Here is a 24351-nt window from a genome sequence, read left to right on the forward strand (position 1 = left end):
TACAGTTTAAAGGCCCAGAATAGGAAGCATGACTCAATTAATAATTAATAATGGCTCTACCTAAGATAATTAGCGAATTACACATACATATCTACACCGCACCGCCACATCTAAAAAAGACTCACACCACTTGATTTATAACTATAAAAGTATTTCATTGTGGATAACAATATTATGTCTTACGTAAGGTTTGTAACTTTTAATAACTTATGTATGTATAGCCGATACTCAGAAAATTATAGAGATCTAATGTAAGTTATTCTCTACGTTTACTTACATAACCCCAAAAGGTTTCATTTTCATATCATCAGTAATAGTATCAATGTGTATCAGTGACAAAATACACCATACAATTACCTGTAATATTTCATTTTTAATGGAAATAATTTCAACAAACCTTCTTGAGTTTTGTAGTTTTTAATAACCTATACACATTACATAGCTGTACTAAGATAATTACACATCAGAGAATCAGATATGTAAATTTTATTCATGATAATATAACCGATATAACCTTCGTAATAAGTTTTGAAATTTTTAGTAACAAATATAGAGACAAATGAAGGTCGACCTATTGGCATTATGTCAGAGAATCTGTTGGCAATTCTGAAGTCATGGCCTCCATGACATTGTTTATTTTAGTATCTGTCTTATTCTGAAAAGCAATTAGTTCTCAAAACTGATGACAGTTGGATTTTAGAAAATAGGAAAATTATGTAGGAAAGTTGACATTTCACTGAAAACTACTATTTTTCTGAAAATCTTTGAGTTCCAACCTTCAAAATGAGGAGTCATTCGTTCAAATCCGTGCAGCCGTTTTCCCGTAATTTCCATTCCCAGTTCAAATTATATATATATATATATATATATATATATATATATATATATATATATATACACATATATATATACATATATACACGGTGTTTAAAAATACGGGGCATAATTTCAGGTATGTATTTCCCACATGTAGGCAATCAAAATAGTTCATTACAACATGTGCCCGGAAATGCTTCATTTCCGAGTTATGGCCTTCACAACACTGAAATTCACCGGAACGTTTTTCTTTCCGCAGGTCGTTGTCATTACAGAAGATGTTCAAAATGTCCACCTCCTGCTTCAATACAGACCTCACATCGATGTCTCATTGACCTGCGAACACGATCCCAAACTCCAGGAGTATTGCGTATGTCCTCAGAACATGCCACAATTCGATTCCGAATGGATTCCAAATCAGGCACCGGAGACGAATAAACCTATGATTTTAAATGGCCCCACAAGTAGAAATCGAGAGGGTTCAGATCAGGTGAGCGTGGAGGCCAAGCAATTGGGCCACCTCTACCTATCCATCGATCAGGAAACCTTCGATCCAAGTACCGGCGAGCCGTACGACTGAAGTGTGCAGGAGCGCCATCATGCAAGAAGTGAATGTGTTGACGATTGATCAGTGGAGTGTCTTCTAAAACATGAGTTATGGTGTTTTCCAGGAAGTTTGTGTACGCCTGCCACGTAAGTCTGTTTACAAGTACATGGGGTCCAACTAATCGATCACCAATGATACCGGCCCACATGTTGAGGGAGAACCGCACCTGGTGATGAGATGGAACAGTTGCACGTGGGTTTTCATACGCCCATACATGCTGATTGTGGAAATTTGTTATGCCATCTCGTGTGAACTGTGCTTCATCTGTAAATAATAAGGCAGGAAAGTTCGGATTTACACCACACTGCTGCAAGAACCACTGACAGAACCTAACTCGTGCAGGGTAATCTGCTGGTGACAGGGCCTGTACACGTTGCAAATGATAAGGATACAATTGATAATCTTTCAACAGTCTCCAGACAGTCGTATGAAGAACATTGACTTGCAACGCTACACTTCGTGTGCTGATAGAAGGAGTCATGTTCACAGCCTCCAGAATCTCCTCCTGTACTTCTGGAGTTGTAGATCTTGGTTGTCCCCTTCCCAAACCAGGAGAGTTAAATTTTCCATACTCGCACAGACGGTAATGGAGACGTACAAATGTCTTCCGATCTGGACATTGTCGCTGTGGGTACCTCGCGCCTGGTACAAACGACGAGCCAGCCAGCAGCATTGCCGTCCGCCTTACCGTACATGAAGTGTATCTCTGCCAGCTCTTGATTTGAATACATGTCGCACAGTCTAACGCGTAGACAACACTGAATGTAACCTTCGCCTCGGAATGAACTGTCAGAGTGCCCTCTTAATGTCTCCTTTGACGGCAACGACCTGCGGAAAGAAAAACGTTCCGGTGAATTTCAATCTTGTGAAGGCCGTAACTCGGAAATAAAGCATTTCTGGACACATGTTGTAATGAACTATTTTGATTGTCTACATGTGGGAAATACATACCTGAAATTATGTCCCGTATTTTTAAACACTCATATATATATATATATATATATATATATATATATATATATATATATATATATATATATATATATATATATATAATGTAATTAACACCTTGGATGGGAATGATTGTGTTTGGATCAGAAATCTAAAATCTCCATATGACAGATGTGAAAATACAACTGAATTTCATATAGCAGATTCTTGAGGGAGTGTCCAAGACACTGCAATGTTAACAAACCTCAGTTGATAAAATTAGTTGATAAGATGGTTGAAGGATTGAATGAGGCATCAACGTCACCAGTCGGAGAACGCTTAAAGCAAAAGTTGAACGCCGTTCTGTGTAAAAATACTGGATATTCAAAATTATGTAAAATAAACGAAGTGTTATTAGGTAAACGGACCGCCGAAAGAGTTGGAGTGTATAATTTCAACAATCATGATGTTATGTATTTTCGGTATGCTCCTGTCACGATGTGTGATGTGGAACGGAAGTTTTCACAATGCAAACAATGTTTAGAATGTAGAATGTTTTATTTTCGCTGGCAGAGTTAAGGGCATAAGGCCTTCTCTTCCACTCAACCAGTACAATACAGTAAAGGTACTACAGCAACAAACTTGAGTTAAATTTTACCGACCAGTGTATGTTTATTTAAAGTGAGGTAAAGCCTATACGAAAAAGTAATAATTTATTATCCAATTCAATCTATATGCAATATATAAATACTTTTAATTAAGTAGAATTAGCTAGTTAGTTAAATGATGAAAACTAATTTAATGGTAGGTTACTGGAACAATTCTATAGGGATCGAAATTTTATAAAATATATATAGATATAATTAGAATGTTTAGGTGACAACAGACTGAGATTTATCTTTGAGATACTGCGCATGTGTAACTTATTGTATTATAGCCTAAAACAAATACAGAACACGAGGACGTAGAGCAGTCAACATACGAGTATGTACTGAAGCATTAGTGTCGTCATAAATCGTTTAATTATAGTCTGTATCTTACTATATTTGTATTCCAATCTGTTGTGACGTATCTATCACCCCCTTCTCCTAAGATCAACCTTAATGTCCCATGTGTCTATATCTATAGTATCGTTGCAGTTAAGTTATTCTATCGCGCATTAACTTTTAAATCCAGCTAACCACATGATGTTTACTAAATTTATTACCGACACTCGTCTTATTTTGATTAATATTAGTAATAGTGGAATTTAATTTAATACTAATGTTGGCATTATTAAAAGAAGTTCTATTATGATCCATTGAAACTTTCACTGCCGATACACGATTTTATTTAAGTATTTAATTCCGGTTCTGTATTTCTCAATATCTTCTTTCAATAGAATAACATTTTAGCGTGATTTGTGTCAGAGAGTCCGTCGTATATCACAATTTTGAAACAAGCTACTGACGGTATCTATTTCAGTTCTTATCTCCTATAGGTAATTTTTCTGCAGCTTCGTAATAAATATTTAACATTAGTACCTTCGAGTATTTTGACCTAAAAATGATCATGCTTTTAACTGATTTGAATATCTTGACCGCTTAAATCTGCAATCTATTAGCATACAGTATTTAATTAGCTACTTGATAATTCTACATAGTCTTTTAAATCCTAAAAGCCCATCCATATATGGCCAAAATTACAATTAATTGTATAAACGATCGGATCATATCTTCCTTAAAACCAGCGTTGGAATAAAACTCAGCTTTTAGATAAGAATTGCCTGGTACAAATAAACGAAATCAAACAAATAACATACAGGGTGTGTAGAAACAATACCGACAACGCTTAGTATGTTGGGCGGGATGGTAAACTGATCGAAGTTTCAGCGGATTGTTTTTAGTGTCCTAATTACGTAGTTATGCAACCAGTTAATTGGGCCATATTTACTGTCAAACAAACTAACAGGCCCGAGGTGCCTCATTTTTCTGAGATGTTCTTCCTACTCTATTGGATGTGGTGCCACTACAGGTTCGTCAGATAATGTGGCTGCAACACGACAGAGCTCCAGCTCACTTTGCTGCAAATGTGCGACGCCACCTGGACGCCACATACTCAAATCGATAGATTGGTAGAGGAGGACCTATGCCATGCTCACTACGGTCACTTGATGTTACACCTTTTGATTATTTTCTATGGGGTACCATGAAGACTATGGTGTATGCCACTCCTGTAACATCAGAGCGCCATTATTTCTGGTGTAATAAGAACGTATCGTTATATTTATTGTACCGGTATATAATTCTTTGTATTGTTCGTGGCTTTATCTCATAATGTAGATTACTAATGATACATGAAATGTCACTCTTGCTATGTCTGACACATATTTTTATACATTGTCATTGGTGATGATAATCTATCTGATTTGAATGCATGTTACGAAGTCATTATTATATAATATACTATGTTAATCATTTCCTGCACTGTTTACAGTATTGCTCTCACATAATGAAAATTAGTAATGATTAGGGCTAGGATTTTGATGAAATTGCATCTTTTCTCTAGTAAGCCAGAAACATAGCTGCTTTAGTATTTATATGTTATGTGATAAACTAAGTGTTTTAAGACATATTTTTAGGGCATTTTTTTTGCATTTTTTGCCTGTTTCAACTCATAAGAGAATTTTTTGTTTTATACGGTCATTTTTTTTAGGCATTTTCATTTAATTTTGGCCATAAATCCCCATTATTAATGTAAAATAATATTTATTTCCTTTGATATTTTGTCTATATATTTCGTCCATTAATACCCATTATTTTGTATATTATTTTAATCGCTTTTCTACACAAATATTATCATTTTAACGTAGTACACCCTATGTAATGGATCGTCCAACCACCCCTTCTCCTCTATGCCTGCCAGTTCCGGATAAGAGTGGCGTTGTGGTGGACTACATGGAAAACTACATCAGGTAAAGTAATTAATTAAAGTGTACTACAGTACTTAGAAAAAAATTATATAAAATTAAATAAACTTAAATGTTGGTACTATAATTTCATTTAATTACTGTCTAATATTAAGTAGTACAAAATCTCTTTTCCTATTAAGCCAATTACATAAGATCAATTTTTAGGACTTTTTTTTTTTAAGATTTTTAGGTCATAAATGCATTGTTTTTAGGAAATTTTTTCATGATTTATAGATCATCAAGATCCAAGCCCTAATAATGATACACCAAAAGTCATTGTTACTATCCGTGAAGTAAAATATTTCCGGTGACGAAATACTGTACCGCAAAACTCTGAAGAGGCTAGAAAGATAGCATTCTAAACCATCTACTGTACATAGCACATGTAATCACATCTGGCAACACAAATAAAAATGAATTGATGACACTATACATAGGCTAACATTATAATGTCGGTATTTCGGTCATCAACATATTTGTTTTCAACTGAAATTCTTCGAAGAAACAGTATTGCTACTAAACGGAAGCAGTAGGATGTTGGCTAGTCTGAAACGAAAGGGAATATTGATTTATTCTTGACAGACGACCTCCGAGGATTCCTGAGTTGCACGAGAAGCCAACGTAACAATACGCCGCCAATTAACCCTTGCTCTACAGAGGATAACGTCTAATCTAATGGAATCTGGGTAGCCTACTAGACTCATCCGAAGTGCCACTCGCAAGCTGCAACGCTGTTAAAACAAATGCAGCGAGGATATGATATAGCTCCATCCGTAACCGCGCATAACCCATACAGAGTGTGTGCGAAGTTCCTGTGATACATGTTTCATCCAGGATGCACAACTCACCCTCACAGCCATAGTTCAAAGAAACTATCCAAGTACTTCGCGAAAATGCAGGTGTTCAGCATCGCCCATACGGAATCATAATACCCGTAGTCTTCCGGAAGTCACCTGCCTGGCTGTGTACGTACAAAATTCTCTCATAAACAAAATTAATTTTTTTATTCATGTTCAGTACTAATGAGTCAATTAATCTGAAAATAAGCATGTGAAATATAATTTTATTACAAATAACATGAGGTATTATAAAAACAGTTGCGATTTACTTAACTATTCTCTTCCCATTGGTTTCATTATATATTTCAAAATGATAACGTCATATGATTATTATTATTAAGTATTAACGAGACATTAACATGGTTCACGTCATTTATAGTTAAACTTTCAAGATTTAAAATTCAAAGTTTCGGAGAGCGTATTATTTGTTGTCATGGGAGGCATTATTAAAAAAAATGTCAACTCACAATATAAATAGTTTTGATTTCTGCAATTTGCGAAAACAGATTCAGTAACAATGGTATAAAGTTTGTTTCGTAGACATTTCCGAATTTACCATTTACCGCGATCTGGCTTATCGCCCTTAATCTCTCACGTCACCAGACTTGACAGCATGTTGTACTTGTTCTTTGAAGGATGTGCCATTTCATCCCCAAGACCTTGAAGAAATAAGCATCGTATCATTGCTGCGATTACATCCATAAACAGAGATACTCTATGTTGGAGTGTCTGTGGCAAGAATTTGAGTATCATGTTGATTTATGCCATTTAGCAAAAGTTATCAAGTGAGTGTTTATAACTAACCAATAAAAACTTCGAGTTTCTTTATTTTATATGCATCAAGTTATTGTATCATTAATAATTACTTAATAATAACCATATGAAAATGTTACCATAATTTTGAAACACGTTGTTTAAGAATGGGTACTTACCCCAAATATAAACTGAATCTGTAAAGAAACGCAAAAGGGGGAATTTGCTGCTTGAAAAGCTAGGATGTGGCAAATCAATTACTTATATAGAACACTTAAAAAAAAAAAAAAAGCTCGAAATCTCTATTCTGCTGAGAAGAAAATATGCCAAATTAAAAGCTCCAATATATTTAAAGGAGTCATGCTCCAGACGTACGGACATGCAAAAGCATCTTACTCTTAGTAGCCGAAATAGTGGTAGCCTAAATGGATGGCGATAGGCTTTTAAGAGGATCTGACTCCAAAGTGTTTGGTTCCAGGCACTAATTACAATCATGCTTCAAATAGAAAACTAATAGGCTGTAGATAGAATTTAAGACTGAACAGATTCGCAAGAATTAGGAAAATCAACATAGTACAGAACGTATGGCAAGAAATGATGTAAGCATTCGCAGAACTTATTCTAACATAGTGTAGAACGTGCTACATTACACCCGCTAACATTATTTTTTTGCAATAACAAATTATTACTCTTCCACTTAGTTTCAAAGACATTCTGAACGTCAGAAGATGACATCATCATATTTTCTGGGATTATGTCTGAATATATTAAATGAGCTCATCTCACAGTAGCAGTATATGTATGTCTTCTACGATACCACATATATATGCGTGAAGTTTTATCGAAGGTCTCACCGAAACATATATATTTTTTGTAGCCTATAATCTACTTCCATTACGAAATTGCACTTTCTCGAGTCAAAACAAACTGGATAAAGTCAATCCGAACAATTAATTATGTTGTTAGGTCCTAATACGAAATACGAAAGAATGATTGGTATGAGTTATAAAATGTCACCAAAATCGCGATTTCCCTGCAATAAATGATGAAGACGAACGTGGCAATTCAAGCAAATGCACATATTAACGAGTATATTGTACACACATACACATAGAGACAGACACACACAAAACCAGTACTTCAAACTAAAACATTGTTTATTTAAAAAAGGCAAATTTTTAGCTGTTACACTTGCGCTACAAATATGCTATCATTATCAAGAAAATCTTATTTGTTACTATCAAAACTATGATATTTCATGAAAACCGTGTTAAGTTTATAAAAAAATGGCTCCACAAAGGTCCCAGTTTTATCTAATATATTCTTATATTATCTACGACTGTGGGCAAGATTTCAAATTTCAAGTATTGCTTAAATTTAAGCATTTTTTTTTTCAATGAAATAGTTCAGGAGCTAGTTATGTCTGTTTTGTTGCTTACTTTCATAATTTCATTACTTCAATAGAGTCATAATACCTTATTTGGAAAATTATCTGTTAATAATAAGCATACATGTCTTAGAGTTGGAAAATTGAAATCTAGAAGAAAAAATTACGTTTCCGGTAGAATTGATATATTCCATAAATTAAACGAATTATTAACAATTTCAGCGTGACACAATGCAAGTCACTTTCAACTTACATAATTATCCTTTCTGGAATTTCTTTTTATAATTTGCTCTTAGATTAAGAAGCTTAAAAATAAATCTTGACAGTTAATGTTCATATCGACAATGATGTCAAAAAGCTTATCAATTCCGGTTCGCTACAAATATCGCAACTTCCTTTTTTTAGGTATGACGCAAGGAATGCAATCAAGAACCATTATAAGGAACGTGCTCTCTTCTAAGAGAAAACTGAACTTAAGCCGTAATAAAAGTATCTTACCTGAAGAGCGAAATTGAGCTCCAACTCCGTATCCAGGAGCCCATTCGGAGGTAGAAGCATTTCATTTGACCGTAGTGTCCGTTTGGAGCCCTAAAAAATAAAGTTGTAATCAGACAATATTTCTTGCAGTTAAAGCACTCACAACTAATGACTGAAAAATGAAATTACAAAAACAGAAAACATATAAAATCGCAATGCGATTTTTTAACATTAGCGGTTGAAAAACATCGGTATTTACCTAATTATCCCAGTGTTTATATTCCGCTGCATAGGGCCTACCTACTTACTTACTTACAAATGGCTTTTTAAGGAACCCACAGGTTCATTGCCGCCCTCACATAAGCTCGCCATTGGTCCCTATCCTGTGCAAGATTAATCCAGTCTCTATCATTATATCCCACCTCCCTCAAATCCATTTTAATATTATCCTCCCATCTACGTCTCGGCCTCCCCGAAGGTCTTTTCTCCCTCCGGCTTCCCAACTAACACTCTATATGCATTTCTGGATTCGCCCATACATGCTACATGCCCTGCCCATCTCAAATGTCTGGATTTAATGTTCCTAATTATGTCAGATGAAGAATACAATGCGTACAGTTCTGTGTTACTACAACTTATTCTGAAGTAAATATAAAGTCGCCAAAGAACTTGAAACAACGATGAAATGGATGAATACATTCCCCTTATTGATATCTTCTTATGTATGTATGTATGTATTTATTCACACTGCAATGGGTATATACCCGGTGGCAGTGGTAACTAATTACACTCAATAATGACAATAATAAACTTATTAATTAAAAATACAATTAATGATAATACTAATAATTAATACTAATAATAATAATAATAACAATAATAATAACAACAACAACAGGGAATATACTAAATTAAATGAAACGATCACTTAAATAACATTTGAAATATTCTAATTTGTATCTTAAAACTAAGATCGAACTAAAACCCACGAGTATATGTTCATATCTGCACAAGTACCTTTCAACATTACACTCATTTCGCTGTCAACTCACTCACTGCACTGGAACTACGACACATTTCACTGATTCTATCCTGATTTCACTAACACTTCAAAAACATTTCACTGTTCAAATACTTTGCACTGCCACTATAACCTATACAGCTTCACTGACAGGAACACGTTTCACTTACACAGCACACTTCACTGACACGACATACTTCTTCACTGATACAACACACTTCACTGACACAACATAATTCTTCACTGATACAACACTTCAATAACAACATATCATTTACACCCTTTAAGTACTGTGTATAATTACCGTCTATTAGTAAGGTCCTTAAGCCTATTTTTAAATACATGTTTGGTTGTTGGTAAAGCCTTTAGTAAGTCTGCAGGTAAAGCATTCCAGTCCCTGATAGTACGATTGAGAAAAGAAAACTTTCCAGTGTCCGTCCTCTGCCTTCTTTCCCTCAATTTATATGAGTGGTCGTTCCTTGAAGAGTAATTTGGCGGCTGCAACCTATTTTTTATTTCTTTCCAGGCAGGCTCACCTCTGTATGTTTTGAACAGTGCGCATAATCGAATTCGCGTTCTCCTGTCCGTGAGTGTGTCCCATTTTAATGGTGAATTTTTCCAACAACACTTAAGAGCCCGTTTTTGAATCTTTTCCAGTGTCTTAATATGTTCTAATCTGTAAGGATCCCAACATGCAGCACCATATTCCATTACTGGACGTACTAGTGATTTATATGCAATCTCTTTGGATTTATCAGAACCTTTTCTTAGTACCCTCATCACAAAGTGTAACGCTCTCCATGCTTTTCCCGCTGTGTCTGTAACGTGTTCCCCCCAGCCGAGATCGCTGCTAAATGTTATTCCGAGGTATTTACATTTGTTAACTTCCGGAATGGTTTCACCCCCTAACGTATACGATGCGACTATTTTATTTCTTTTCCTTGTAAAGCTGATGGCTTTGCTCTTTAGAGAATTTATTTTCATTTTGTTGGCTATTGCCCAATCATTTATTCTATTGAGGTCATTCTGGAGAAGAGTAGTATCTTCATGACTTTTTATTTCCCTGTATATCATACAATCATCCGCGAATAAGCGAACCCTAGATAAGATATTAACTGGCAGATCATTTACAAAAGCCAAGAATAGAAGAGGCCCCAAGACACTCCCCTGCGGGACCCCGGAAGTAATTTCAATTGGGTTTGATAATTCCTCCCCCCCCCCCATATATGCAACCATTTTACGCTGTTCACATTAAGTTAATGAACATTAACAATTAAAGGTGTCAAGCCACGTTACTGTAGGGATCTTATTTTATGGTAAAATAAATTTGTCTATAGCGTTACTATAATATGCTCCAGAGCGGTGATTATTTCGCGTTTATAAATTTTTGCCATAGCGTACATTTCACAAAAATATTTAATTCACAGTGAATTAAATACTAGTAGAGCACAAAAATATAAATAAATAAATAAATAAATAAATAAATAAATAAATAAATAAATAAATATGTAACTAATAATCACCGTGTGTAAATTTGAGCTTTAATTACTTTATTTAACTGTAAAAAAAATCACGAAACCTTTTTTTTTTTTTTTCCAAAAACGTTTTCATGTAACGCATAGTAGAGACCACGGCTTACCTGAAGTTACAACGTGAGTTTGTATTACAACAGATTCAAATTTCTTAATTGCTTCACTATGCCATATACGTGTACAATTAACGAATTAATTTTCTATACACTTAGCTACATTTCTATCGCTTTCGCCTTCCGAGCATGACAAAGTGACGTTAGAGGTTAAGCTGCGTTGAATAGTATTCTCTTCTAGCGTTTAAATAAACTAATACATCAAACAAGTGAATAAGGGAATTTGTTTCGTTATTCGCATATATTTCGTTATTGCGCAAAATTTATAAAACAAAATTCTAATTTTGAGCCAACAGGATCATTTTGTAACATTTCGCGGTCAGAAAACTGTTAAGGAAGATATATTTATACAATTTATACAGAGAAGCATAAATAGAAGTAGTTTGAAATAAATTTCTCAGTTCAAATTCACATGAATTTTATTCTGTTACGGCATTTCAACATATTATTTTTTACTTGAAGGAAATTTATCCTTCCTTGAGATTTTACACTGCTCAAACGATCGGAACTCGCTCACAGGTAGGCCTTGAAGTCCGAAGGGAAGGTATCCACTGAGGGAAGCATTACTCGTTTCGTGGATACGTGGCTTTAGACATACCTGGCTGTCTCTCCGTCCATCGGTCCATCGGTCAATCGGTCCATCCATCCATCCATCCATCCATCCATCCATCCATCCATCCAGCCATACATCCTTTTCTAGGAGTTCATAAATATTTTTGTAGGAGTTCACAAACCTCTTTGTAGGAATTCACAAATCTATTTGTAGGAATTCACAAACCTCTTTGTAGGAATTCATAAACCTCTTTGCAGGAGTTCACAAATCTCTTTGTATGAATTCACTAATCTCTTTGTAGGAGTTCACAAACCTCTTTGCAGGTGTTCACAAATCTCTTTGTAGGAATACACAAACCTCTTTGTAGGAATTCATAAACCTCTTTGTAGGAGTTCACAAACCTCTTTCCAAGCGTTCACAAATCTCTTTGTAGGAATTCACAAACCTCTTTGTAGGAATTCATAAACCATTTTGTAGTTCACAAACCTCTTTGTAGGAATTCACAAACCTCTTTGTAGGAGTTCACAAATCTATTTGTATGAATTTACTAATCTCTTTGTAGGAGTTCACAAACCTGTTTGGAGGCGTTCACAAATCTCTTTGTAGGAATTTACAAAAATCTTTGTAGGAATTCATAAACCCCTTCGTAGAAGTTCACAAACCTCTCTGTAGGAATTCACAAATCTCTTTGTAGGAATTCATAAACCTCTTTGTTGGCGTTCACAAATCTCTTTGTAGGATTTAACAACCTCTTTGTAGGAGTTCACAAATCTGTTTGTATGAATTCACTAATCTCTTTGTACAAGTTCACAAACCTCTTTGCAGGCGTTCACAAATCTCCTTATAGGAATTCACAAATCTCTTTTTAGGAGTTCACAAACATCTTTGCAGGCGTTCACAAATATCTTTGTACGAATTCACTAATCTCTTTGTAGGAATTCACAAATCTCTTTGTATGAATTCACAAATCTCTTGGTAGGAATTCACTAATCTCTTTGTAGGAGTTCACGAACATCTTTGCAGGAGTTCACAAATATCGTTGTACGAATTCAATAATCTCTTTGTAGGAATTCACAAATCTCTTTCTAGGAGCTCATAAATCTCTTTGTAGGAGTTCACAAATCTCTTTGTATGAATTCAGAAATTTCTTTGTAGGAGTTCACAAATCTCTTTGTATGAATTCAGGAATCTCTTTGTAGGAGTTCACAAACATCTTTGCAGGCGTTCACAAATATCTTTGTACGAATTCACTAATCTCTTTGTATAAATTCACAAATCTCCTTGTAGGATCTAATAAATCTCTTTGTAGGAGTTCACAAATCTCTCTGTAGGAAATCCCGTATCTAAAATTTCTGCCGACCGCGACTTTGTAGGAATTCACATACCCCCTTCCAATCCACTCTATGAAAAGCCTTTACGAGGTCCACAAAATTACATACACTTCTTTATTTTTTTCTCTAGGTAAGACGCGACGTGTGGGGTTACCAGAGAAGGAGATTCGAGGACATGTCAAGATTCCCACATCCACCTATTGTTCATCCACCGGAACTTGGTCCACTTTCATTAACATCACCTGAAGAACCATTGTCATGGTCTGCGTCCGTCAGCCTGGCCAAACGACCCTTTTCATCCTTTAACAATCACTCGACTACACACCAGTGGCGGCTGATTGACTGAGGCAAGTGAGGCCGGGCCTCAGTCACTTGGCTTAACTGAAATCAAATTTTGTGTTTTTATATAATATATCAGTTATTTTAATGAAACATATTTTTATTGTACATACCACTGCCACCGGGTGCTTGCCCACTTGCAGTGTAAATAAAAAATACATACATACATATATACAGGGTGTTTAAAAATACGGGGCATAATTTCAGGTATGTATTTCCCACATGTAGACAATCAAAATAGCTCATTACAACATGTGTCCAGAAATGCTTCATTTCCGAGTTATGGCCTTCACAACACTGAAATTCACCGGAACGTTTTTCTTTCCGCAGGTCGTTGTCATTACAGAAGATGTTCAAAATGTCCACCTCCTGCTTCAATACAGACCTCACATCGATGTCTCATTGACCTGCGAACACGATCCCAAACTCCAGGAGTATTGCGTATATCCTCACAACATGCCACAATTCGATTCCGAAATCAGGCACTGGAGACAAATAAACCAATGATTTTAAATGGCCCCACAATTAGAAATCGAGAGGGTTCAGATCGGGTGAGCGTGGAGGCCAAGCACTTGGGCCACCTCTACCTATCCATCGATCAGGAAACCTTCGATCCAAGTACCGGCGAGCCGTACGACTGAAGTGTGCAGGAGCGCCATCATGCAAGAAGTGAATGTGTTGACGATTGATCAGTGGAGTGTCTTCTAAAACATGAGGTATGGTGTTTTCCAGGAAGTTTGTGTACGCCTGCCACGTAAGTCTGTTTACAAGTGCATGGGGTCCAACTAATCGATCACCAATGATACCGGTCCACATGTTGAGGGAGAACCGCACCTGGTGATGAGATGGAACAGTTGCACGTGGGTTTTCACACACCCATACATGCTGATTGTGGAAATTTGTTATGCCATCTCGTGTGAACTGTGCTTCATCTGTAAATAATATTAAGGCAGGAAAGTTCGGATTTACACCACACTGCTGCAAGAACCACTGACAGAACCTAACTCGTGCAGGGTAATCTGCTGGTGACAGGGCCTGTACACGTTGCAAATGATAAGGATACAATTGATACTCTTTCAACAGTCTCCAGACAGTCGTATGAAGAACATTGACTTGCAACGCTACCCTTCGTGTGCTGATAGAAGGAGTCATGTTCACAGCCTCCAGAATCTCCTCCTGTACTTCTGGAGTTGTAGATCTTGGTCGTCCCCTTCCCAAACCAGGAGAGTGAAATTTTCCATACTGGCACAGACGGTAATGGAGACGTACAAATGTCTTCCGATCTGGACATTGTCGCTGTGGGTACCTCTCCTGGTACAAACGACGAGCCAGCGCAGCATTGCCGTCCACCTTACCGTACATGAAGCGTATCTCTGCCAGCTCTTGATTTGAATACATGTCGCACAGTCTAACGCCTACATAACACTGAATGTAACCTTCGCCTCGGAATGAATTGTCAGAGTGCCCTCTTAATGTCTCCTTTGACGACAACGACCTGCGGAAAGAAAAACGTTCCGGTGAATTTCAATGTTGTGAAGGCCATAACTCGGAAATAAAGCATTTCCGGACACAAGTTGTAATGAACTATTTTGATTGTCTACATGTGGGAAATACATACCTGCAATTATGCCCCGTATTTTAACACCCTGTATATCGCTGTAGAAGCATTTGAAAACTTTGATGTATGTATATAGAACTGTTTTGCAGTAAAATTTGTTCCTGAGGCCGGGATCGCTCGTGCCGGGTCTGGCTTGTGATGTATGTAGACCTGTTTTGCAGTAAAATTTGTTCCTGAGGCCAGAATCGTTCGTGCCGGGTCTGGCTTAATGCATTTCATGTCCTTTCGCGGGCTTTGAGTTTACGCTTAAAACGTTGTAGCTGAGGCACAATTCATCTGGCCTGGTAAGGTTTCACTCGTCCAATCAGTGGGCCGGCCTCAAGGGTAGAGTGGGATGGGAATAGGAGTGGTGACTTGTTTTCCTAACTAGGCCATAAATAACAAAATTCCAGCTCTTTGGCAGGCAGAGACCCACTCGATTCTCTCCCCTTATGTCTCAGTTTATGACATAAGCGAGGGTGTTCTACTATTGTACTTCGTAGTACAGTAGTGAATCTGGGCCAATGTTGTTATGTATTTTGGAAAATATAAACAGAAACAAATGAGAGAAATAATGCTGGAGAAGTTAATTCATTGTTAGAGTGCCCTTTTTCGAGAAGAAATAATACTGAAAGAAAGGAAGTTTTAAATAAAGAGAGAGACTACCGAGATACCTACGACATCGCTGATAATTTTTCTGACACATAATCTTAAAACGCGAGTTTCTATTGCATGCTGGTATGGGCAACATAAAAGGTTATGTGGTAATGTGATACAAAATAAACTTCTCTTGGCCTTGTTTGTTGCTGTCAAAGGAAAAAAATAAAAAGAAAAGAAAGAAAGGGGAATTTCAACAAATAATATGGGTTGCTTCGTCACACTGAAACAATCGCTGAAACTCAAGCATAACAACTTATTTGGTGAGTGAAATTATTATTTTTCATTGATAGCAATAAGAATAGACTAATAATAGTAATAATAATAATAGTAATACAGTAATAATGATATTAATAATATAACAATAATAATTAATATCATAAACAAACATTTCCTATCGGAAGCACTTAAACTACAGTAGTTGCATCTGGCCTCACCGAGGATTTCGATCACCGGCCGCTACTGCTACACACACGCGAAAACCAAGCACGACTCATGATCAGCGGCCTGTAAACAAGTGCACGCAGACTGATGGACAAGATTCGGGTTCCGCATATTGCGGATAGATGACAACATTGTGACCCATTTTCAAGTTTCACACGAGTTTGGCGGGCCACGCTGTGCATGAAAATATCTGTGAAGAGTTTGGCTATGTCGTGTACTAGGGTGAGTATATGTGTAAATGTAGTGTAGTGTAGGGAATGAGTGAGGATGATGATGACTGATGAAGGTGAGGAAGGGAGAAGGGGAAACCTGATGCCGGCACATAACCTACTCTTGTCGAATAGCACCGAGGAGGCCGCCAGACTTAACGTTCCCGTCCGACGGATGAATCACTATCAATCCAGGCATATTGGTGCACAATCTAGCGATCAGAAGTTGTGCACCGCCACCTCCTCTAGTGTCAACGTAGAAACTTTACACTACGCCGGGAATCGAACCCGGGCCGGTTGGTCTGGAGGCAGACGCGTTACCACAGAGCTAACTCAGCGGACTATATTAAGTAAATTGTTTGTCATTATAAGAAGGCTAGAATGGATGGGTTCGCGTTTAGAAATTACAGTGGACCGCACCTGAGCAGTCTGTCGACAAAGGATAAGCTATATTATAAAAGGAACCTCTTTTGCAACATCGAGACATGTAAAGCCTTGGTTTTCCTGAACAGATGCATGTGAGGTGCGAGGCCCGCCATGGCTTAAGACGGCGCAAATGCTATAGGTCTACTGGACTTCTTTTCAATAAACAGTATTCCTATAAGTAAATATATTTCGATATATGAAGGGAAGTATTTGTCTCAACATACCTACAAGAGCAAATTTCTAACTAGGAAAAAAATAATTTGACAACACATTTCGAGATTCCTCGCCAATTCTTTGTTGATATTCAGACTTTGTGACAGTAGTGCACAACTACTGCTATATATCTTACAATTAGTTCATGGACGTCGCGGCTTTTTAGCCTCCAAGAACAATACGAGTTATTCGCGCTTAAAAACGTTGTCTAGTTATAATGTTAGAAGCTGGTTCACAATAAATCGAGAATGGAAACGGAAACAAGGACGAGAACGGAAAAATGGTTAAAAAGGATGTATTTAAATGTGAGCATTCACAATTAACGAGAAGCTTGCTGGAGGCCGGGAACGGGTACGTGAGAGTTGGCCAAGTTTTAACTTTGCCGTTCTCGTTTTCGATCATAGCCTACTAAATTCGTTCTGTTGTCACATAGCCTACTAAATTCATTCTGTTGTCATCGAAGAGTTCTTTGGTCGTCGTATATTTTGTAGCTAGGAGGCCGTGACATAATTTCTTGTCCATTCATTGCTTGTAACTTGTGTGTATATGTGACTAGACTACCATGTGAATTGAATTCTTAACTATTCCGTGTCTTAAATTTCGAAGTTAGTTAACCTGTGTTTATGTTGGCTGGCTTGTACTCATGAGAGAATGCCACTGATCAGGTATACACAAATAACATCAGAATGCGTAATATTGACTTTACCTTATCATTATTGACATACATGTCGATATGCATAGCCGCTTCTGATCTCGGTTTATTGTGAATAAAAAATATTCACGTTCATGTTCTTCACTTCTAGTTCTCGTTCTGGTTCTAGTTCTCGGTTTATTGTGGACCAGCCTTAAGACTCAGCCGCTATTAATGACAGTAATTTAAATATTACGAGTACATGCAACTGGACAAAATATTGTAGCCACGGAGATGAGACGTATGAACTAAGTCGCGTGAAAAACATTATACATTCATTATTATTTCTTTTGTTTCATAAAGTAATCATAATCACCATCCTCATTACGTCTTCTGACTCGTCTATCTTTACCGATGCGAGAATAATGTACCAACAATAAACAGTAATCTCATTTCTTTTGTAACCCGCATGCTGTAACATCAATAGAGGACAAGGACATACACTCAATTCTAAATGGAGGTGAAGAAATTTACATTTTCCTGCTGCGAAATGAACCCCTATTCATTTGATTTGTGATTGGAAACGCTAGCTCTTGAAGCACAGTTAGACAACTATTGTAAATAAGAGAATTTGTTAATAAACATATGCTGATCCTCGAGTATTAACAGTATAATAAACTAGAACACAATGTGAAGTTGGGTAACAAAACTGTGAACAAATCTAGTGAGTTATGTAGTGGTAGTTCAATTCCAGTGTTAAGGCTACTCCAAACAGACGCGATACGGAGCGGTAGCGTTACGATTTTGCGATAAATGTTTTCATTGCGTTCAATGTTTGTGTTCAAACACACGCGATTATCGCAATATGTGTTATTATCGCAGCAAGTAGAACGCGACGATTTCGCGTTCTATTCTCCCGGGGATGTAGATCGCGCGAACGCCACGTGTTTATTTTGATGCTGAGCTGAAGTGTGTCATTTATGGATTCATCTTCAAAGGAAGAGGAGCTTCTATTTCTAGGATGATAATCGTCGCAGGCAAAGCAGGCGCAGGTAAGTCCATGGTAGTCATGTATGGTTAAGATAAACAATATAAAAAGGTATAAAGTGATGATTTAAGCTTTTCTTTGCCAAGAACATGAAAGAAATAACAAGTATGCCTACCCGATTATAAGCTTCTTTTTTAATTTTCTCTTTTTGTTCCAGGAGGTTGTGGATTCATGAGATAAATGTTACAAGGGAAGAAAAAGACCTATTTCATACCTTAGTTCCACAACTAATTAGAGATGAAAAAAGTATTTATATATATTTCAGGATGACAGCTCAATATTTTGACGAGATTCTGGGTAAAGTAACGGAAGACATAACGAAGAAGCATATTAATTGGTGTACCTCGAACCCATCCGAAGAATGACTTGCAATCACAATAAGGTAAGCGAAACACAGTAATGTATGTAAGAAACATATTTAATTTATATTAATTTAATGTACCGAAGTACATAAGATATTTCCATGCAGATATTCTGCGTCATCATACGATGAAAGAGTAATGGAACGGAGAAAAATTCTCTCCGGCGCCGGGATTTGAACCCGGGTTTTCAGCTCTACGTGCTGATACATTACCTACTAAGCCACACCGGATACCCACCCCGGCGTCGGACAGAATCGTCCCAATTTAAGTTCCAACTCTTGGGACGATTCTGTCCGACGCCGGGGTGGGTATCCGGTGTGGCTTAGTGGATAAAGCATCAGCACGTAGAGCTGAAAACCTGGGTTCAAATCCCGGTGCTGGAGAGAAATTTTCTCCGTTCCATTACTCTTTCATCGTATGATGACGCAGAATATCTGCATGGAAATATCATATGTACTTCGGTACATTAAAATAATATATATGATATGCGTAAATCACTTCGTGATTTAAGACGGCGCTTATTCCTTCGGATCCCGGCCAACTAGTCACTCATAACGAGTGTACCTCAGCACATGTGTGGACTTCAGTCCTACGTTCATAGACATCTATGACGTAGTGCAGAGGGCGGCCATTACTCTTTCATCATATTTAATTTAGCTTAACGACCCAAATCAGTTACCAGTCATAAAAATATTCAACTTTAATATTGACTTTCTATAAAATGAATAACATATGAAGTATACTTCTTGAATTTACAAGAATTAAACACAAAGTGAAATTTAATTACACCTGAAACTCTGAAAAAGATTTATGGAATGTGAACAGTTTAAATGGTTAGGCCTACATTTTAAACAAAAAATAATAATATATTATATTATTCAGTCGGATCCCGGCCAACTAGTCACTCATTACGAGTGCACCTCAGCACATGTGTGGACTTCGGTCCTAGGTTCATAGACATCTATGACGTAGTGCAGAGGGCGGCCACTATAGGGAACTCAAGTGTTGGAACTTAAAACTGAGACGATTCTTCCGACGCCGGGGTGGAATCCGGTGTGGCTTAGTGGATAAAGCGTCAGCACGTAGAGCTGAAAACCCGGGTTCAAATCCCGGCGCCGAAGAGAATTTCTCTCCGTTCCATTACTCTTTCATCGTATAAAAAATAATAAAGTCAAAAAGTGGAGGTACCGGTAATATAAATATGAAAAATATAAGTTAGCCTAATTTAAATCAGCAAAGAACTTATTTGGAGAAAATCATATTGTGTTCTATCTCGATCTTCATTGTCAGCGATTTCTTGCTCTGAACAACAAAAATAACAATCCCTCATGTTTTTGCATCTTTTCACAGCATCGGCTGAAAGTAACATAAGATACCAATTATTTACGTTTGATTTTGTCCTACCACATTATTAATATGTTTTTCTTCTTCTTTCAGATTTTTAGCGACTGGAGATAGTTTGTACACCGGGCCATAGTTTTAGGGTTAATTTTCAACCATTAGTACAATTGTGGTGAAAGTTTGTGCAGCTATATGAGAAAATATAAGATCTGAATTCATGCCAGAGCCTTTACAACGACTATGAGAAAGTTGAGCTCAACGGTTTGAAGAAAAATCGGGTTTTCCAAACCGTGTTGGCGCCATAGATGGGAATCACGTCACCATCAAGTGTCCTGATAACGCTGGGTCATCTTACTTCTCATATTTGTATAAACATTCCATTGTGCTTTTAGCTGGAAAATTTGCAGCCTACTTCAGTCGAACGGCTTAAAAATGAAACTGCTGTAAGCGTAAATCCAGGGTTTAAGCAACAGTCGCATTTTGCTACTCCACTTCTAAAAATGCAAAAAACTTTCAATGTAAATGTGCAAAAATGCAGCAGCCACATTGGACTTCAGAAACGAAGATGGTAATGGAGAAAATGAAATCAGAGATGTGTTTGAACTAATTTCAATTTGAATGAAATGCTAATGGTAGGACAATGTTCAAAAAGGTACTGAGCAATAGATATTCAAGAAATGATTTCAAAGAGTTGGTGCAATTCATGTAAGTTAAGTGAACAATTTCTTCTAATTGATTTATATAATTCCATCGCTTACTGTAAATTGTGAGCGAGGATTTAGTTGCATGAATCTTGTAAAAACTGGAATTAGAAACCGCCTTTCAGTAAAAAGAGTTAGCACTCTGTTAACAATAAATCTTGAAGAGCCTACTAGAAAAGAATTTCAATGTTTAGAGTCCTCATAAAATAATGTATTTTAATGCGATGTAAATTCAGTAGTAATTGATTCTAAATATACCTAAGTCTAATGATTTACTTACATAAATATATCTAGAGTGTGATAAGATTTATTTAAAGTAATAAAACTCCAAGAAACAAATTACACAACTTCTTGTTTCTAAATACGTTATTCATTTTATCTTTCTGCACAATTATTTATAATATTGCACAAGCATTTCACAATTTGCACAAATATATTTATTTTTTGCGACAATTAGTTATTTTATAGCTTAAACCCTGAGTAAATCTACAAGCCAGTATGACATCAAATTATAAATAAATAATTGTACTTAATGTTTACATCTAACTTTGTAACTATCTCCTTCCATGTCTTCTCCTTTCTCCTGCTGTCTTTGTACGATGTGTTCCGATAATCATAAAGCCACGGATTTTCCTTTATGAACTCAATAAAAAATTCCACGTTCACTTACAAGCAATCCGAAATCGCAATATATGAGCACAAGTGATATACGACTGCTGAAGGTAAGTGGTCTTTGCGGCTGTGTTGGAAAACTAAAATCCGCGTATGTGGTAAACTAAATATTTATGTACGTAAATTAATTTAGTTTAGTTACGAAGTTAATGCGAACTAACAGAAATACCATACGTATCTTTAATTTATTGACTTCAATTAGGTAAATTCAAGCTTGTATATATAACATACATTACAGAGCACTCCGATCGATAATGAAGATTTGCTTGATATTATATCTAGTAAGTTATGTTTCTGAGCTGAAACTTTTCTGTATTTTCATAAAAATGATTTGAATTATATATTTTGTGTTATATTACATTGTTGTTGTTTAGTCAACTGTCTGAAGACAGGTCTGAACCTTACAAGTGATACCAACAAGGCACCACTTATGTGGCAACTAGTCCAGGAGATAAAAGGAGTATGGTGGCCAGTTTCTTTCCCCCTCCATTGCATACATCGCCGACTAGCTACATATTACACTAATCAGACTTCAGATGCATACAAACAATTATTGTTCTTCCTGACGATTCTGGTGCCAGATGTCAGCTTATTTCCCTTTACCTCTACGATCACGTAGGCAATGGACCATTATTATAATGCTGTGAGAGATGTACTGTCTGATAAATAGATGTACAGCAGTGGCAAAAAAAAAAAAAAACCGGACCGACCCTTGTAACTGACTTCAGACCCTTGTTCACTCCAGAGCACAATGGACTGGAAACTAAGACTTTCGTGGTTAGAATCCTGCCTGGGAAGGAAACTCTTTTTGGTTCCTTATTGAAATTTATTTCCAATACTTTTCGATTGCAGCGATATTTTACTACTTAATTAACTTATTATTCCTAGAACATATTTTTACCAGCAATCGAAAAGTATTGGGAATAAATTTGAATAAGGAACAAAAAAAGAAAAGTTTCCTTCCCAGGCAGGATTCGAACCACGAAAGTCTTAGTTACCAGTCTATCGTGCTCTGGGTGAACAAGGCTCTGAAATCAGCTACAAAGGTCGGTCCGGTTTTTTTTTTTTCCACTACTGTACATATCAGCCAGAATCTCAATCAGAGGTGTTATGTTACCGCGTTACCGGTACTATATTATTTTTATATATTATATGTTGAAGTCATAGTTGTGATTATAGGAATAACATCCAATAACATAGACCCGTCCAAAAGGCTAATAAAATTGAGTTTTCTCATATTAGTTCCATTTTCCGTACTGGTTTGGAGTACGGAAAGAAGTAAAATTCGATATAGTATGAAACAAAGTAAATTATTGTAGGTATGGCACCACGTTAAGATGTGAGGATATAAAGAGTCCCTTCTACGACGCATTTTAATACTTGAAGAAACGTTTTGTACTGTGCAAATCTCAAAACTCTTACTATTCAATATTTTAACTAAAGGAGCAATTTAAAGAAAGAAATCGAATTTACTACTTATTTCTGCTACTTTCAGTGTGAATATAAGGTCATATCTTTCTTTCATGGCATTACGGTACCTCGCAATTTTTACTGTTTAAGATAACACGTGGAAAACACAGGACAAGGAATACACGTACACTATATTAGTCGGAGATAGGAAAGTTTTTACATCATTCGGAGAAATTGAACAAATATCTGATGGCATTGTATGTCGAAACTTATCGTTGACCATCTGACCCACACGAGGATTATTTAAGTTTAACTCTTGCGTAAATAAGTGAACATGCACATACAATTGATCTGGACCATTAGGCAAATAATATGTGCTACTGAACAGAGTGGGCAAAAATACCCACTACTCTTCTTCTTTTGCCTGTAAAACAAATCTGTACATGAAAAATGTGTCGGGATGACAGGCTGAAGACATCTGGTGACTGTACTGTATTTCGAGGTGTGATCATGACGGAAGGCATCTGGTGAACTCTTCTTTTATTATTTTTATTGGATTATTTTATGATGCTGTATCAACATCTCAGGTAGTGAAACCCTAAGGCAGGGCTGGACACTAAGAGAAAATTGCACTCTCTCACAGGGAGACATATGACTTTCTTCAAACCCTTTCTTTCCCGCCGAACACCGCGCAGCGTTGATGCCGTCACGGATGAATATTGAGCGTCCCTGTTAAAGCCTTGGTTTTTCTGAACCGACGCGTGAGACGTGCGAGGTGCGAGGCCCGCCTCGCACAAATCTGGACTACACGAGAGATAGTGAGTGGTTTCTATGGCTGCGAGGTGCGCGGACCTCGCATTTCGCAGCCATAGAAACCAATCACTATCTCTCGTGTAGTCCGGATTTGTGCGAGGCGGGCCTCGCACTCGCACATCGTATGCGTCGGTCCAGAAAAACCAAGGCTTTAGAGATTGAATCGCTCCCGGTGCCCA

At 36.9% G+C, this 24351-nt stretch overlaps 1 protein-coding gene across 5 annotated transcripts in view; it reads right to left on the reverse strand.

Moving 5' to 3' along the window:
• Positions 1 to 24351, reverse strand: part of KrT95D (phosphofurin acidic cluster sorting protein KrT95D) — a 1059178-nt gene that overhangs the window by 318741 nt on the left and 716086 nt on the right. For all 5 annotated transcript variants that reach the window (XM_069825465.1, XM_069825491.1, XM_069825473.1 and 2 more), the window contains one exon: positions 8781 to 8870. In XM_069825465.1, coding sequence (XP_069681566.1) covers positions 8781 to 8870 — 90 coding nt within the window. The remainder of the gene's footprint in view (positions 1 to 8780; positions 8871 to 24351) is intronic.

This window comes from Periplaneta americana, chromosome 1, assembly GCF_040183065.1.
Source record: "Periplaneta americana isolate PAMFEO1 chromosome 1, P.americana_PAMFEO1_priV1, whole genome shotgun sequence".
NCBI lineage: Eukaryota > Metazoa > Arthropoda > Insecta > Blattodea > Blattidae > Periplaneta > Periplaneta americana.